A 16739-nucleotide genomic window follows, 5' to 3' on the forward strand; every position below is an offset into this window, starting at 1 on the left:
ACAAATCCTATTCTACTATGGCTTCAACATGTGAATTTTGAGGGGATGCAGTTCAGTTCATAACACTTTTCATCGTGAATTCTGCCAGACATTTAAGGAATAAATAACAACAGTTTTCCACAAACTCTTCCAAAAAGTTGAAGATAAGGAAGTACTCCTTAATTCATTCTATGAAGCCACTAATAAACTGAAAGTAAAATCAAAAACATCATAGGAATGGAAAATTACAGATGACTATGTCTCATAAACATAGATGCAAAAATCTAAATGCAACTTTAGCAGATCAGTTTCAACATTGTATATACATCATGACAGAGTGAGGTTTATCCCAGGAATGCAGGATTAGTTTTACCATTTGAATATCAATCACTGTAATTCACTAATAAGCTAAAAAAGAAAATACCATATTATCATCTCAAGGGATGCTGAGAAGGCATTTGACAACACCTAACATGTTTCACTGTTGAAAACTCCCTGCAAACTTAGAGGGGAACTTTGTCAACCTGACAAAGAGCATCCAGAAAAAAATTTAGGTAGTAAAGTTTGATACCATAGTATCAAAAAATGTGAAATACCTATGAGATAAATTTGATAAACTATGCAAAAGACAGGTACACTGAAACTTACAAAACATTATTCAGAGAGATCAAAGAAAATTTAATGGAGAGAAATAGAGATATATTGCTTCGTTCATCAGTCAGAAGACTCAATATTGTTTTGTTGAGGGGTATTTTGGAGAGGGTAAGAGAGAGAGAAAATGCCAAGCAAGCTCTACACCCACTGTGGGGCTGGACACAGGGCTTGATCTTACAACCCTGAGATCACAAACTGATTCAACATCAAGAGTCAGACGCCCAACCTACTGAACCATCCAGGCAACCCAGAAGACTCAATATTGTAAAGACGCTATTTCCACTCGGGTATTATATATGAATTCTACACAATCCCAATCAAAATTCCTGTAAGGTTTTTTGTAGAAATTTACAAGGTGGTTCTAAAATTCATATGGAATGCAAAGGACCTAAGAATGGTAAAATGGTTCTGAAAAAGAACAAAGTTAGAGAGCTAACGCTGCCTGATTTTAAGAATTATATGGTGGGATAGGTTGCCGGAGTAGCTCAGTCAGTTAAGCATCCAAAGTCTTGATTTTGGCTCAGGTCACGATCTTGGGGCCATGGAATCAAGCCTACATTGGGCTCTGCGCTCAGCATGAAGTCTGCTAGTACTATCCCTCTGCTCTTCTCTTGGTGTTCTAACCTTTCTCTCTCTCTCTTTCTCTCTCTCTCATAAATAAATAAATAAGTTCTTTTTTTAAAAATTTTTATTTACTTGTGATAGAGAGAGAGAAAGAGAGAGAGAGAGAGGGGCAGAGACACAGGCAGAGGGAGAAGCAGGCTCCATGCACTGGGAACCCGATGTGGGATTCGATCCCGGGTCTCCAGGATCGCGCCCTGGGCCAAAGGCAGGTGCCAAACCGCTGCGCCACCCAGGGATCCCAATAAATAAGTTCTTTAAAAAATTATATGGGGGGACACCTGGGTGGCTCAGTCAGTTATGCATCATACTCTTGATTTCGTTATGACCTCATGGTTGTGAGATGGCCATTCTGGACATGGAGCCTGCTTGGGATTCTCCCTCTCCCTTTCCCTCTGCCACTTTTCCCCTTCCCTGCTCACAGGCTCCCACTCTCTCTCTTTCTCAAGAAAGAATTATGGCTATAGTAATCAAAATAGCATGACATTTGTGTCAAGATAGGGAAATAGATCAGTGTAACAAGAGTTCAGAAATAAACCCTGAACTTTGACAAAGGCCCAAGCCTTTTGTAGAGAAGAACAATTGGATATCCACATGCAGCAAAATGTTATTGAATATCTCTATGTATTTTAATTTTAATTTTGTTTTGGCCTGCAGATTACTTGAACATCAGATTGATCCTTTCAACGCTTTTTTAAAAACCATGTTAGGCAGGTTTGGTGTAGGCTTTACTATACAGCTAGTTTAGTCCCTTCCTGCTAAGACATGGCCTGTCAAGGGTCTCTGCTAATGCTGTGGGTGTTCAGCAAGGTCTCTCTCTTCAAGCTATCAGGAATACAAATATCTCTGATCTCTCAGGATTGTTATTTTATCGTTGTCAGGTAGTTGTTCTTGCCCAGCCTCATGAAGACTCCTTCTATATATATATGAGCACTTTAATATTTAGATAGTGATCCAAGGAGTCCCTTTTATAGATTTCTGGTACCTATCTGTTCTCTATTCCCTCATCTCTGGTACCTACCATGCCAAATCTAATCATTCCAGCCTCCAGAAACTTTAATCTCTATCGCCTTAGCTCAGCGGGATCACCTTGCTATGCTGTGCTGTATTCAGGAATGTGCCTCCAGACAAGAGTGATCTTAGGGCTTACTTTTTTGTTTTCCTTCTCTGGGAGGAGTCATAGATCTGTACTGCCTATTTTCTCATGTCTGAATATAAGTTTTTTACCCCGTTTATTTAATCTAGTTTTTCAGTTGTTTGCAATGGAAGGGCAGGTCATGGCATGATTGGAAGTGAATGTCTTCGACATCTTATTTATGTATTTATTTATTTAGATTTTATTTTTTATTCACACAGAGAGACACACAGAGAGAGAGAGGCAGAGGGAGAAGCAGGTTCCGTGAAGGGAGCTTGATGTGGGACTGGATCCTGGACCCTGGGATCGCACTCTGAGCTGAAGGCAGATGCTCAACCACTGAGCCACCCAGGCGTCCCTACATCTCTGTTTTAATTGAAAATTTTTATTTTCTTCTTAATTTTCTATTACTAATAAATTACATAACTAGCAAGTATAACTGGCAAAGAAATCTTGGAGTAGAGATGACTTTTTTGGGTAACCATATAGTCTATCTGGTAGGAGCAGAGTGCTTTCTAGTCTTGAGTGGGGGAACATAGATTCAAATATTTAGAAGTTGGTTTATTTTACAGGGATGGAATGAAGGGAATCTAATAAAGGCAAAGCAGATAAATAGTGATCCATTAAAAAATGTGCTGCTATACTCAGTTACTTTTGTGAGATTTTAGGATAGGGCAGATTAGCTAGGTCAAAATTGGAAAAGCTATCATCAAAGCTATTCTGAAATTCAGGAAAGCCAAATGAAGTATTATCCATAAAAATCGATAGGATTTAGAGTATATAAATAAGGAATGTCAGTATTTTAGGTGCTACAGTGGTGAAATGATACCTGATATGCATAACTTGGGAATCTATTTTAATTGTATATTTTCTTACTTAGGAAATCAAAGCTATTGTATTGATCAAGATCATATTCCTTTAATTTAATTTCATGATAGCTATTTTTTGGCAAAGAAAGAAGTTTAGTATTCTTTTTTTCTGGTCTCACTGGGATTAATTTCTGTATCTTCCTTATGTACTTCTGAGATTTTCTCCTTATGGTGTTTTAACACATTTTGGTACTATAGTATTTTGGTGGGTTTAATAACATTTAATTCTGGATTTAAATAATCCTTTTCACTAGAACTTTTATGAAAATAATCTGTTAGTCTTGTCACATTTGCACTTTCATGGGGTTTCAATAAACATAAACTGCTTACATGATTTATAATGTACTGTGAATATTTTCAAACCAATGCCATTTTTTTTCTTTTACCTTTTTGAATACAGATAACATTATAGTTGGGTTAATGGATGAAATACTCTTTTATAATATAATTCCAGAATATTGACTGGATCTACTTTATTACCTGTATTCTTCCTGATATTCAAATAAGGCTTATTATTTTTTGTTTTCTATGTTCATCCTCTCATTTCAGAAAAAGTGAAGATGGATAAAATATCTCTGTCTAGAATTAACCGTAGAAACATTTTTGGAGAAAACTTATTGTATCAGGCTGCTCTGCATAATGATGTTGATCTTATTCATCGTTATATAACAAAAGGGGGAAATGTTAATCAACCAAGTTATGCCGGTAAGTTGGGGTTACCACCCGCAATTATCTTGAGAGTAGTTTGTAGTTTCTGCTTAGTCACTCCTATGAAAGTATGGCAAAGTGGGTGAAAGGCAAGTCTCAAACGAAAAGCTTCAGGTAATTTTCCTGCTCAGGTAGCTGATCACCAGCATCACCCAGAGAAGTGGTAAGGTGGAGAGGGAAGGACAGGAGAAGAGCATTGTATTTCATCTTCAAAGATTACTCTTGCCTGGGGCCCACCAGGTGGGCTGTGCATAGTGGCCCTACACAAAAGGATGTGGTTCCTAGGGCTGACTTGCTGGCTTTGCATGGGCATTGTTACTGTGAGACTCAACTTTGAATGGAAGAGAAGTGAGCTCAAAAGCTGAAAGAAGCTGATGGTACACTGAGCTCTGAGGAAACTGAGATAACATGGTAGATGTACAGCAGGGGCAATGGCCAGGGAGATGGAGATAAGAGAGTATAAGGTAGAAAGGTGGGGCAAGGGGCTCAGAACACTCTTTCTGCAAGGCTGGATCTCTGGCACAGTCTTTTTTTGTGGAAAGAAGCTGATGTTTCCTGAAGGAGAATGATTCCTTAAAGATACTTAAGTACTTAGGGCACTGGGCTAAGCCTGGGTAGTACTTTTGTGTCTATACTTTTACTAGTGTTTCTAGACTTTCTCGGTTATGAAACAGTGCAGAAATTCTTACAATACAGAGATGAGCAGCAGAGTCCATGGACAAGCAGGTGTTTACAAGTGCACCCACAGCACTTACTTTAGCAAAGCATGCATTTTTGGTAATCAGGGTTTTAACAGGTTATTATTCTAAATTTCAGACCACTGTCCTATAACCTTCAACCTTGGATCCTTATGTGGTAGCCACAGCAGTTGCTCCCTTAATCTTGACAAATGTATGGTACTTGCTATTAGTCTCTATCTGCTTCTTAAGTTCAGGAGTAGCTCTTCATGCAGCTAACTTTACTTTGTGGATTTCCTAGGAATCTCTCAACTTATTTCTTTTCAATGGTCCTTTTCTGTGCCATTATTAGCGTACTTGGTGTCTCTTCCCTGCTTGTTTTTGGCCGTGCATTATGCACTTTCTCCTCAGATACTTCTGTGACCTTCATGAGTTCTTTACCTTTAACATACTTTCCTGGCTTTTTGAATTCTTATTCTCTACTTCTCCTTCTCACTGTGCATCTTAACTCTGGTCTTTACTTCTGATTATTCCATTTTATAAAATTGCAGAGGGCAGTGTTCTTAAAGACTTGACTATAACCATTTTCATCAGAGTCACCTGCAGTGTTTGTTTAAAATGTAGTTTGTTTAAAATGTTTATTTCACTCTCCAAAACAACACATGCATGGTCTCACAGTTAAAATCTGTAGGTTAAAATCTTAAAATCTGCTTTTTAACATTTTCCTAGATGATTTGTGTTCTCATTAAAGTTCAAGAACGACTGGCAAGAGATACATGACCTCCATGTAATATACCACTTCATTATAGTGAACTTTTACAGTATGACCTTAGTGTACCAGTTATTGTGGAAACAGAAAGATACATATACTAGAAAAGTTTAAATATATTATGTAATGCAGTCCAAAAAAGGATAAGTGCCTTTTGAGATATTCATATGATGTTATAATAACAGACCAGTGGTCTTATCATGGGTAACATTTGCATTTTAAGTCCTCATTTACATTTTATGATATATCTGTCTTTGATTTTAAAAAACAATTGTAATAGTTCTTCATCTATCAAAAACAAAGGTGACAACCAGGAAGTAGGCTGAAACTCTGATTACCCGCTACAGATCTCATAAAGCTTCTTTGCTAAAACCCTCTCAGACCGGAGGGATCCCTGGGTGGCGCAGCGGTTTGGCGCCTGCCTTTGGCCCAGGGCGTGATCCTGGAGACCCGGGATCGAATCCCGCATTGGGCTCCCGGTGCATGGAGCCTGCTTCTCCCTCTGCCTGTGTCTCTGCCTCTCTCTCTCTCTCTCTGTGACTATCAAAAATTAAAAAAAAAAAAAAAAAACCCTCTCAGACCATTGCCTTGAGCATTATTTTACACCAAATTCTATCTGATTCCTAAGTCTGCAGCACATTAGAACTGAAAGGAAAGGTTGGCACAGTCCAGGATATTGATAACAGCAAGAAGTTTAACAGCAAGGCAAGAGACAGATAAAAACATAAAAATGAGAGGCAACATTGTTGAGGACTGTATAATGTAGAAGAGCATGAACTTATACTGTGGGTGTTAACAATTGCTACATTAAAGCCTATAACTAATATTATGATGATCTTTATTAAAATATATTATTTTCTCTTTCTGGGAAATTTATAATCTTATAAAGCTTTAGAGATTTCCTTTAAGATGGTTAAAAGAAAATAATTGTTTAAGGATCTTCCAACCTTCAGATCTGGGAGATAATAATAATCTGTTGTCAAATGTGATCATCTTTATTTTGAAGGAGTGGTTTTACAACACAGAAGTGATCCATAGGGGAAGGAAAATTCTTTGTATGTTTGATTTCTTTCTGCATTCTGGTGTAGCCACTGGTCTGCAGTGGCTCTATCTGCAGAATAAAGATCCTTCTGGCTTTACTGATGCTGGGACATTCTTTCAACCTTAAGACTGATACTATTCAGGGGCACTGGGTGGCTCATTTCAGCTAGGTCTTAATTTCAGGGTCCTGGGATGGAGCCCCATGTGGTTGGTCCCTGAGTCAGGCTCCTCGCTCAGTGGGGAGTCTGCTGGAAATTCCCTGTGCCTCTGCCCCAATAAATAAATAAATCTTAAAAAAAAAACCCAAAAACAAACAAACAAACAAACAAAAAAAACCAAGGAACCAGCTACTGTTCCTCACTGGGTCATCTTTGCTTGGGTCACACTTAAAGTGGCATTTATTTTTTACTTCTCCCCTGAGGCCCGTCGTTTACACTGAATTACTGACCTGCAGTAGTTCTCTTCTTTGGGAATTTTCTGCAGTGAATTTAAAGTAGGAGGTTGGTTTTCCACTTTCCATTTACCTTATCTTTTAGTATTCTGACTCAGGGAAAACAAACTAATCTTTTGTTATGATTTTCTCATTCCAGTCGTTTTTTCCCCTTTTAGGAAACTAATTTTTATTGTAGCTTAAGCAAAACCTAATATAAGGAAAGAAAGTTTCCTAGGAGGAAGATCATCATCTACATTCTGAAATTAATAACTTTTGGATTTCTTACATTTCATTTTTCATCCTAGACCGGTGGCAGATAATCAAGTTAACCAGTGTGAGCTTTGATAAGCAAAGTTACACAGGTCCTGAAACCTAAACGAGTTCACACTTTTTATCAAATAGTACTTGGAGGGAGCTAATTTTTATGTTTTTAAAAATAGGTAGTCCTTAAATGGTTATGTTTCAAAAGTTCACATATGAGCTATTTATTTGAATTTTTTGTAACATTATGAAAAATTTTAAACATACAGAAAAGTTAAAAGAATTCCACAGTAAGCATCCATATACCTAATACCTAGATTCTACATACATTTTTTTTTCTACATACGTTTTTTATTACATGCTATAAAGGAAAAACACTCATGTATTTCTCCTCTACTTATATTCATAACACTTCTGATACCAGATGTGTGGGGTTTCAACACATTAAGCAATTCTCCAATACCAGCTGGATGTCCTGTAATTCAGTTCATTTCTGGCACTAATCTGTATTAGCACAGGTCCCACAGGTTAAGGGATCATTCAGCCACCCTCACTTCAGATGCCAGTCACAAGTACTGGGTTTTCCACAATTTCTGTTCAGTCTGGTTACAAATTGAAGATTCCCACAATCCCTTCCTTGGATTTGACCTCTTTCTAAAATTGCTCACAGAACTCAGGAAAACACATTTGCCATATAAGTTTATTATATAATCAAGGATATGACAAAGGTAAGATGAACACCCAGATGAAGATACAAAGAGGAAGGCCTGGAAAGTTTCCTTAGCACCGGAGCTTCTATCTCTGTGGAATTGGAATATGTCACCTTCCCAGCATGTTGATGTGTTGACTAATCTGGGAAAGTTCTCCAAACCCCAGAGTTCAGGGATTCTTTTTTTTTTTTTATAATAAATTTATTTTTTATTGGTGTTCAATTTGCCAACATACAGAATAACACCCAGTGCTCATCCCCTCAAGTGCCCCCCTCAGTGCCCGTCACCCATTCATCCCCACCCCCCGCCCTCCTCCCCTTCCACCACCCCTAGTTCGTTTCCCAGAGTTAGGAGTCTTTATGTTCTGTCTCCCTTTCTGATATTTCCCACACATTTCTTCTCCCTTCTCTTCTATTCCCTTTGACTATTATTTATATTCCCCAAATGAATGAGAACATAAACTGTTTGTCCTTCCCCAATTGACTTACTTCACTCAGCATAATACCCTCCAGTTCCAGCCATGTTGAAGCAAATGGTGGGTATTTGTCATTTCTAATGGCTGAGGAATATTCCATTGTATACAGAAACCACATCTTCTTTATCCATTCATCTTTCGATGGACACCGAGGCTCCTTCCACAGTTTGGCTATTGTGGACATTGCTGCTAGAAACATCGGGGTGCAGGTGTCCCGGCGTTTCATTGCATCTGAATCTTTGGGGTAAATCCCCAACAGTACAATTGCTGGGTCATAGGGCAGGTCTATTTTTAACTCTTTGAGGAACCTCCACACACTACTCCAGAGTGGCTGCACCAGGTCACATTCCCACCAACAGTGTAAGAGGGTTCCCTTTTCTCCACATCCTCTCCAACATTTGTGGTTTCCTGCCTTGCCAATTTTCCCCATTCTCACTGGTGTGAGGTGATCTCATTGTGGTTTTGATTTGTATTTCCCTGATGGCAAGTGATGCAGAGCATTTTCTCATATGCATGTTGGCCATGTCTATGTCTTCCTCTGTGGGATTTCTCTTCATGTCTTTTGCCCATTTCATGATTGGATTGTTTGTTTCTTTGGTGTTGAGTTTCATAAGTTCTTTATAGATCTTGGAAACTAGCCCTTTATCTGATATGTCATTTGCAAATATCTTCTCCCATTCTGTAGGTTGTCTTTTAGTTTTTTTGACTGTATCCTTTGCTGTGCAGAAGCTTCTTATCTTGATAAAGTACCAATAGTTCATTTTTGCTTTTGTATCTTGCAAGAAGTTACTGTGGCCGAGTTCAAAAAGGGTGTTGCCTGTGTTCTCTAGGATTTTGATGGAATCTTGTCTCACATTTAGATCTTTCATCCAATAAATAACATCTTTTTAAAAAGAACTATAAATAGCTTTTTACAAATAAGAAGAAAATAAATATATATTTTTGAAGTGACTTCTGTGCATTCCTACCAGCTGGGTTACTTTAATGGAAGTACCTTGAGCTATAAATAAAGTTTTTTCCCCCTCTTCTCTGCAGAAAAATAGCTTGCAGCTAGCATTCTATATGAGCTAATAATGACTCTCTTACAGCCTTTTCATTTGAGGAGGGCAGGAATAGTTTCAAATATTTTACTTCTTTAAAAAAATTCTTTTTACTTTTTATATTTTTTCACAGCTGAGTTGGGAGTAGGAATTTGATTTGGCCTCAGATTTATTGAATCCATCTAATAATATAAGTTATTTTTATGGTAAGATTATCTTGTCTCATATAATCAAAGTATTTTCAAAGAAACAACATAGAGTTTTTATTCTAAGGACAAGCACAAGACATGAAGATAGCAAACATAAATACCATTTTCTTTTTGTATAATAGGTTGGACAGCACTTCACGAAGCTAGTGTAGGAGGATTTTATCAGGCAGCAAGTGAACTATTAAAAGGTGGAGCACATGTGAATATCAAAGGAATGTACCAGATCACTCCTCTACATGATGCTGTGATAAATGGCCATTATAAGGTATGTGATGCTTTTGTTTGCAAAGCAAATACTAAGTTTTACGAGTATTAAAAATCTCTAGAGCCTATCAACAGAAATTGAGTTTTAGTTCATTCTGCTAGTGGATACTCAGAATATGTAATAAAATTTTACTGTGTTGTAGATTTGTTGTTCCCAATATCGTAGATGCCATTTTACATGTTACCTTTAATAAGTACAGATCATGTTTTAATTATACATAGTATTTTTTTTTAACTTACACTTCTTCAAGATTTTTTCAGTGTGGTGCTTTATAGGTTTTACCAGAAAGTTTCCTGCTTGTAGTGTTACACAGTGACATCCAGTCCTGGTAGGAGGCATCCAGCTTTATGGACATTAATGTCACTTTCAGCGTCTCTTGGTCTAATGATCAGCCAGGATATATTAGCATAGATGTGCCAGTGGTTAAGGTATCAATACTGCAATGGTTAAGGTATCAAAATACTGCAGTTCCATACAAGTCAGTTAATAGTAGGTGCAGTAATAGTAATTTTAATTAAGGTGATTGATTCCAGCACATACAGTTTATTTCAGAAGTCACTTAAGCTCTGAGCTTCCCAGACATTTTTCTCATTAAGGCACCATACTACAGGACTGAAGCATTTGCTGAAAATACCTTGTTACTTGTTTTAGATACTGGAAGTTGTCTCTGGGTTCAAACTCCTAGGGTAGGAAAGGGAGATAATCAGCTGGGCTCAAGAAGTTATGTTCTACATACTTCAGAAGAAATGTCTAACAAGAAGGGCAGGAGAAGCCTACTGGGAACCACAGGCATAACAGATGGAGCGTTCCCTTCCTAATGTGAAATAGTTCTTCAGGAAAGTTTAAGCTCTTTTTCCTTTTTTGATTATGTATCACTTGCTAGTAGGTGGTCGCACATTGAAAAGAGCTCTATGGGGAGAGAGTTCTGCTTGGGGCCTAATTTAATGGCCAGAAGAATGCAGGTTTGAACCAGTGATGGTGTGAGCCCTCTCTGTCCTTTACCCCTCTTTAAAGCTGGCCTCCATTAGAGAGAAACCTCATGCCAAAGCACTTCTCCCTCTCCTCATGGCCCAGGGCTGACCTATCCTAGTCAGGAGTCTTTTCTCTGAGCACTTTACTTTGTATTCTTTTCTTTCTCAGTTCCTCTTTTGTCCTATCTGTAACTGGGCTTTAGGCAATTTCTGCTTCCCAGGCTAGAACTGGTTATCTCCTGTCTGCCCTTTGCAGATAGGTAGCGTTCTCTTACTCTCTCAGTGATGTAAGAGACTAAAGACACATGCCTCTGACTCCATGATTTCCACACTACTTATCTCACCCCCTCTTGCCAAACTGTATGTTCTTATGACTCATGTGCTTCTGGCACTGTGGCGTATCCTGACTGACTGACAAGACAGAGGTGGAGGTCTAGAGACTGGCCTTGAGAATTAAAAGCTGAAACCCAGTGAGGTGAAGTCACTGTCTTCTTTGTTCTCTTCCCCCTCTGTTTAACAGTGGGGGCCCCAAAAAGTTGCTTAACCTAGCCCAAGAGAGATTTCCAAAACTCCAGGTCAGTTCTGGACTGACTTAAGAACCAAAGTCTTAAGAATCAAAGTAGGGCAAGACATTGATCTGGATGATGGAGTAGGGATGTTGGGAGTGTCAGATGAGGATCTAGGCTAACCTTGGGGGAATCTCTTATGTAATGCAAAGATGATCAGAAGAAAGATTTAGACTCTGAGTATTGTATTGCTCCGATGCCTTAGTTGGTACAAGACTAAAGATGTCAGATAGGTAAGCCCTGGGAGCCTGATGCTGGATTCAGCACCTGGAGTGTGAGCTTCTTAAATATTTCAGAGTTGGAGGAACTTGAATATATACTGTCTTAAGGAATTGACTTTTATACTAAAAGATGAGAGATACTAAAAGATAATACCCTATTTTTTAAAAAGTGAAAAGCCATTAATATTTGCAGTAGTCTAAATCTTTAGAGACAGAAATAAGAATAAGAAGGGAAGGTAGAGAGTGGGGAATGGAGAGTAACAGGTCATGGTTAAAGGGTTTCTTTTAGGGGGATTAAAATATTCCAAAATCAGATTATGATTATAGTTACACAACTCTCTCAATATACCAAAGAACATTGAATTATATTTTTTAAATGGGTCAGTTGTATGTCATGTGACTTATATCTCAATAAAACTGTTAAAAAGAAATACATTTTTTAAATGTGGAAAAGGTGAAATTTGAGAATTATAGATGATTGGCTCATTATGATTGCTTAGAAAAATCAGGAATAAATTATTAGATACATGGGAGACATTTATATAAGAATGTAGTGGTCTTTGAGAATCTGTAGGCATTACTAAGAACAAGTCTTGTCAAATTAACATTGACTCCTTGACTTCTCTTTTATTAGGCTTACTTTGTTAATGGGTGAAGGGAATGGCATTGACAAATTGATGTAAGCTATCGTGGTTTTAACAAAGCTTTTATTTGATGAAGTGTTCTGTGGTGTATGAGTATGAGATGTTGAATTGGAGATTGGTTGACAGTGTTACTAGGGTTCACATATACTGAAAAAATATCCCTCAGACATAGTGATTATGCATTTTATGTGTATCGAGTGAACTCCATTATCTAGTTTGATTATATATTCTGTTATACCATAAAGAGCCAAACTGGGATGCCTGGGTGGCTCAGTGGTTGAGCATCTGCCTTCGGCTCAGGGCGTGATCCTGGAGTCCCTCAACAGGCTGGAACACAACTGTGTTTTGTTGTGAGAATTTTAAAGAAACCTCATACATCATAGCATTTTACTCATATTTATGAGTATTTACCTGAGCCTACATCTCTAACAGATAAGTGCTTTTTTTTTAACACCCACAATATCATCTCACTTAATAAATATTGACAGTTTCCTAATACCATACAATACCCAGTCCATATTCAGATTTCCCAGGTTATCTAAAAAATATGTTATTATTATTATTATTATTAAGATTTTACTGATTTCTTTGAGAGAGAGCGAGAGCGAGAGAGCACGAGCAGGAGCAAGGGCAGGAACCCGATATAGAGGTTGATTCCAGGACTCTGGGATCATGACCTGAGCCAAAGGCAGACACTTAACTGACTGAGCTAACCCCAAGCACCCCTAAAAGATGTGTTTTTATAGCAAGTTTTTGTTTGAATCAGTATCAATCAAGGTTCATTGTGGCTCTTAAATATATTTTAACCTATAACAGTCCTTCCTCTTTTTTGTGTTTTCTTATGTCTTCTAGAATCTGGGTCTTTGTCTTGAAGAATTTCTTAAACTCTGGATTTGGCTAATTTTTATTTTTGTGGTGTTGTATAGCTTGTTTCTTCTTATGTTTTTTTGCAAATGGATAATCTATTTAGAGACCACAGTCTGGGTGCTAGATGTGCTCATTGGTATTGGAAACTGTTGCTTTTAGGCATTTTCAGTAAAATACATATTTTTCAAGTTAGAGGATATATGAAGAAAAATAATGAGTTCATACTGATATTTCTATTTTAAATTTAATATTGTAGATTTATATTAATTTTGATTTCATATTCATCTCTTTCTCTAAGGCTCAACATTTGTTTTTGCTACATTAATTTACTTCTTTATTGTATAATATACTTAAAATATTACTATTAGCAATATTATTATTAATATTAACACTATTATTATTATTAACAATAAAACTACTAGTGAAATTTTTTGTAGTTCCCTTTTTTTTTCTTTTAAAGATTTTATTTATTCATGAGAGACACAGAGAGAGAGAGGCAGAGGAAGAGGAAGAGGCAGGCTCCCTGTGCGGCACCCGATGTGGGACTTGATCCCCAGGGACTCCAAGATCACGCTCTGAGCCAAAGGCAGATGCTCAACCACTGAGCCACTGGGGCATCCCTTGTAGTTCTTTCTGTTTTATGCATATTTCACTAGCAGAGTATAGTCAAGATACTGTCTTTTCAAGTACTCGAAAGAATTTTATTCTGAGTACTGTGATAAGCAAAATGAGTCAGAGAAAGATGAATACTTTATGATTTCACTCACATGTGGAATTTAAGAAACTAAACAAACGAACAAGGGGGAGAAACGGGGGGGAGGAACCAAGAAACAGACTCTTAGCTATAAAGAACAAAATGATGATTACCAGAAGGGGTCTGGACAAGGGGATGGGTGAAATAGGTGATGGGGTTGAAGGAGTGCTTTTGTTTTGACGATCACTGACGTATGACGTATGGGGTGACGTATGGAAGCAATGAATCACGTATTTTATACTAAAACTATTATTACCTGTGTGTTAACTAACTCAAATTTGAATAAAAACTTTCAAAAAAGAATTTTATTCTCTATCCTACTTGTTTCTAACATAAGGAAGTCAGCTGATTTTAGAGGGAAGAAAGCATTTGATTTAATAGTATGATTAAAGGTTAAAATCCATAAGCAAACTTAAAGTAAAAGTATATTTTCTTAAGGAGTCTACTATTTGATAAGCCAAAGAAATGGGGATTGTGATATCACAATTTCTTTGTCACTTCTTTGAAATGGCTCTGCTTGTTCTATTTAAGAACCTGTGGTAGCTTTAACATATGTCCACAAATTTTTTAATACTCCTCCTTTCAAAAGGTAGAGCCTGATTCTCTTCCCCAAGATTGTAGGCTGAACTGTCAGTGACTTGCTTCCAACAAATAGAACATGGCAGAGGTGACAGTACACGACTTCTGAAGCTGGATTATAAGTATCATAGCTTCTTCCTTGTTCTCTCTCTTCTCTTGCTTTTGGTTCATTATATGAGGAAAGCCAGGTGTATATGGAGGATGCCACAGTGCTCAATGGACAGGTCTACATGGCAATGAACCAAGGTCTCCGTCCCATAGCTGTGTGACCAAAGCATCTTAGGAAACACCTTCCAGCCCCAGTCAGGCTTTTACATAATTGTATCTCCAGCCATCCTCTTGACTACATCCATATAAGAAACTAATCTCTACACCTCCAGCCCACAGCAGTGTCTCCCAGCATCACTCGCTTGGGACCTCCATCCTCACCTTAGCTTGAAATGGACCCCAATGGCTCCTCCTCCACCAGGGGCTCCTGCAGATGCTCTGTCTCCTGCGGATGCAGAGTGCAAATGTATCTCCTTCAAGAAGAGCTACTGCTTCTCCTGCCCCATGGACAGTGCCAAGTGTGCCCAGGACTGTATCTGTAAGGAAGCATTAGACAAGTACAGCTGCTGTGCCTCCTGTGGAGGAAAGCCTGTTACAGATGTAAATAGACCAACATGTACAAACCTGCAAGTTTTTTTTTACTTTTTTTATCCTACCTGGACTCAGTTGCTGCATTCCTGATTCTGTAAAATATTTGAATGACAGTAATCTCATCTAGACTATTCTGGCAAAAAAATAAAAATAAAAAATGAATAAAGAATAAAGAAGACAGAGATAGAACCTGATACAAAAGCACCTGCCTGTGCTTCTCCCAAATTCCTGACCCACAGAAACTGTGGGATTATAAATATTTATTATTCTTTTGGCCACTTTGTTTGGGGGTAATTTGTTAGGTAGTAACACAGAGCTAATATAAAACCTAAATGTAGGTTTAAAATAAGAAGGAGGGGTGCCTGAATGGCATAGTTGGTTGGCCATCCAATTTTTGGTTTCAGTTCAGGTCTTGCTCTCAAGGTCATGGGATCAAACCCCACTTGGGCGCCCAGTGCAGAGTCTGCTTAAGACTTATTCCCTCTCCCTCAATGCCTCCCACTTGTGCTCATTCTCCCTCTCTCAAATAAATAAACCTTTCAAAAAAGGGGGGGAGATACTCAGCAAAAGTCATTTATTTACTGCCTTTTGGTGAGAAAAGAGCATTTCAAGTTAGAAGATAGTAAAGTAGGCTTCAGAATTCATAATATTAAGACTATAGAGGGAAATGGTAAGTGTGGATATTTGGTGAAGCAAGACTATCCATCCATTGCCTAAGTCAGGGACTGCCAAAGTAATGTATCCACTCCCTTGGAATCATCAACTCAGATTTCCAGGAAAGTGGGCCTCTAGCCCTTGCCTTTTCCCTTCTTCCAGTCCCCTTTCTCATGCTCCTTGATTCTGAGTCACTCTCATACTACATGGGTTATTATTTGACACAAAACTTCCAGAGATAAATAATATAGTCCTTTTGGCAACTCCCTTACAAAACTTCTTTCCTAAAAGAAAGCTGTGTACTCGATATTTTCTTTGCTGAACAATACGTGAAGATCTAGACATAAATTTGTTATCTTGTTATACTGGCTTATATATGAATTATAGATTTTATTATATTTATTTTATTTTCAAGTTCCCCATCTAGCATTAAATTGTCATAATAAAATAGTTTGAAAAGCATAATTGCCAAGTCTTAATAATTTTTAAAGGATCTGGCTTATATTGTCCCTTTATGGTGTTATGTTTTTCTCTCCTAGAATGCTTTGTTATTAAAAAAAATATATATATATATATTTAATTTGGAGGTATATAAAATTTACAGAAATTCACATCCTTTTTGTCATTCCAGATATTAACATGAAAATGTAGGCTCCTTTTAGTGTAGTGCTGTGTAAAGTCTGCTCCCCACATCTTCCTTGATTACATGCATTCTTTTATTAAATAATATTTATTGAATATTTACTCTAAGCTAGACACTGAGGCACTGGGAATATAAAGATGATTAAGATATATATGTAGTAGAAGCTTGGAAGCAACTTAAACATCTGTCAGTAGGATACTGGTTAAGTAAAGTAAATAAATATAAATTAATTATTGAATGTACTATTCAATAGTACATTGACTAGTAGAGTATTAACTCAGCTTCTAAAAATAACGAAGTTGATTTTATACTGATATGGTACAATCTCTAAGCTCTGTTGTTCAGGTGTGAGACA

The 16739-nt window shown here is 37.5% G+C and overlaps 1 protein-coding gene and 1 pseudogene across 9 annotated transcripts in view; both read left to right on the forward strand.

The window, feature by feature from the left end:
• ANKRD31 (ankyrin repeat domain 31) overlaps positions 1–16739 on the forward strand; it is a 120597-nt gene that overhangs the window by 41389 nt on the left and 62469 nt on the right. For all 9 annotated transcript variants that reach the window (XR_003132327.3, XR_003132326.3, XM_025437882.3 and 6 more), the window contains 2 exons: positions 3808–3963; positions 9704–9846. Coding sequence is in view for 7 of the 9 variants with exons in the window: in XM_025437882.3 (XP_025293667.1) it covers positions 3808–3963; positions 9704–9846 (299 nt within the window). In the remaining 2 variants the exon portion in view is untranslated. The remainder of the gene's footprint in view (positions 1–3807; positions 3964–9703; positions 9847–16739) is intronic.
• LOC112653459 (metallothionein-2E-like) lies at positions 14889–16384 on the forward strand (annotated as a pseudogene).

The sequence above is a fragment of the Canis lupus genome, chromosome 3 (genome assembly GCF_003254725.2).
Source record: "Canis lupus dingo isolate Sandy chromosome 3, ASM325472v2, whole genome shotgun sequence".
Classification (NCBI taxonomy): Eukaryota; Metazoa; Chordata; class Mammalia; order Carnivora; family Canidae; genus Canis; species Canis lupus.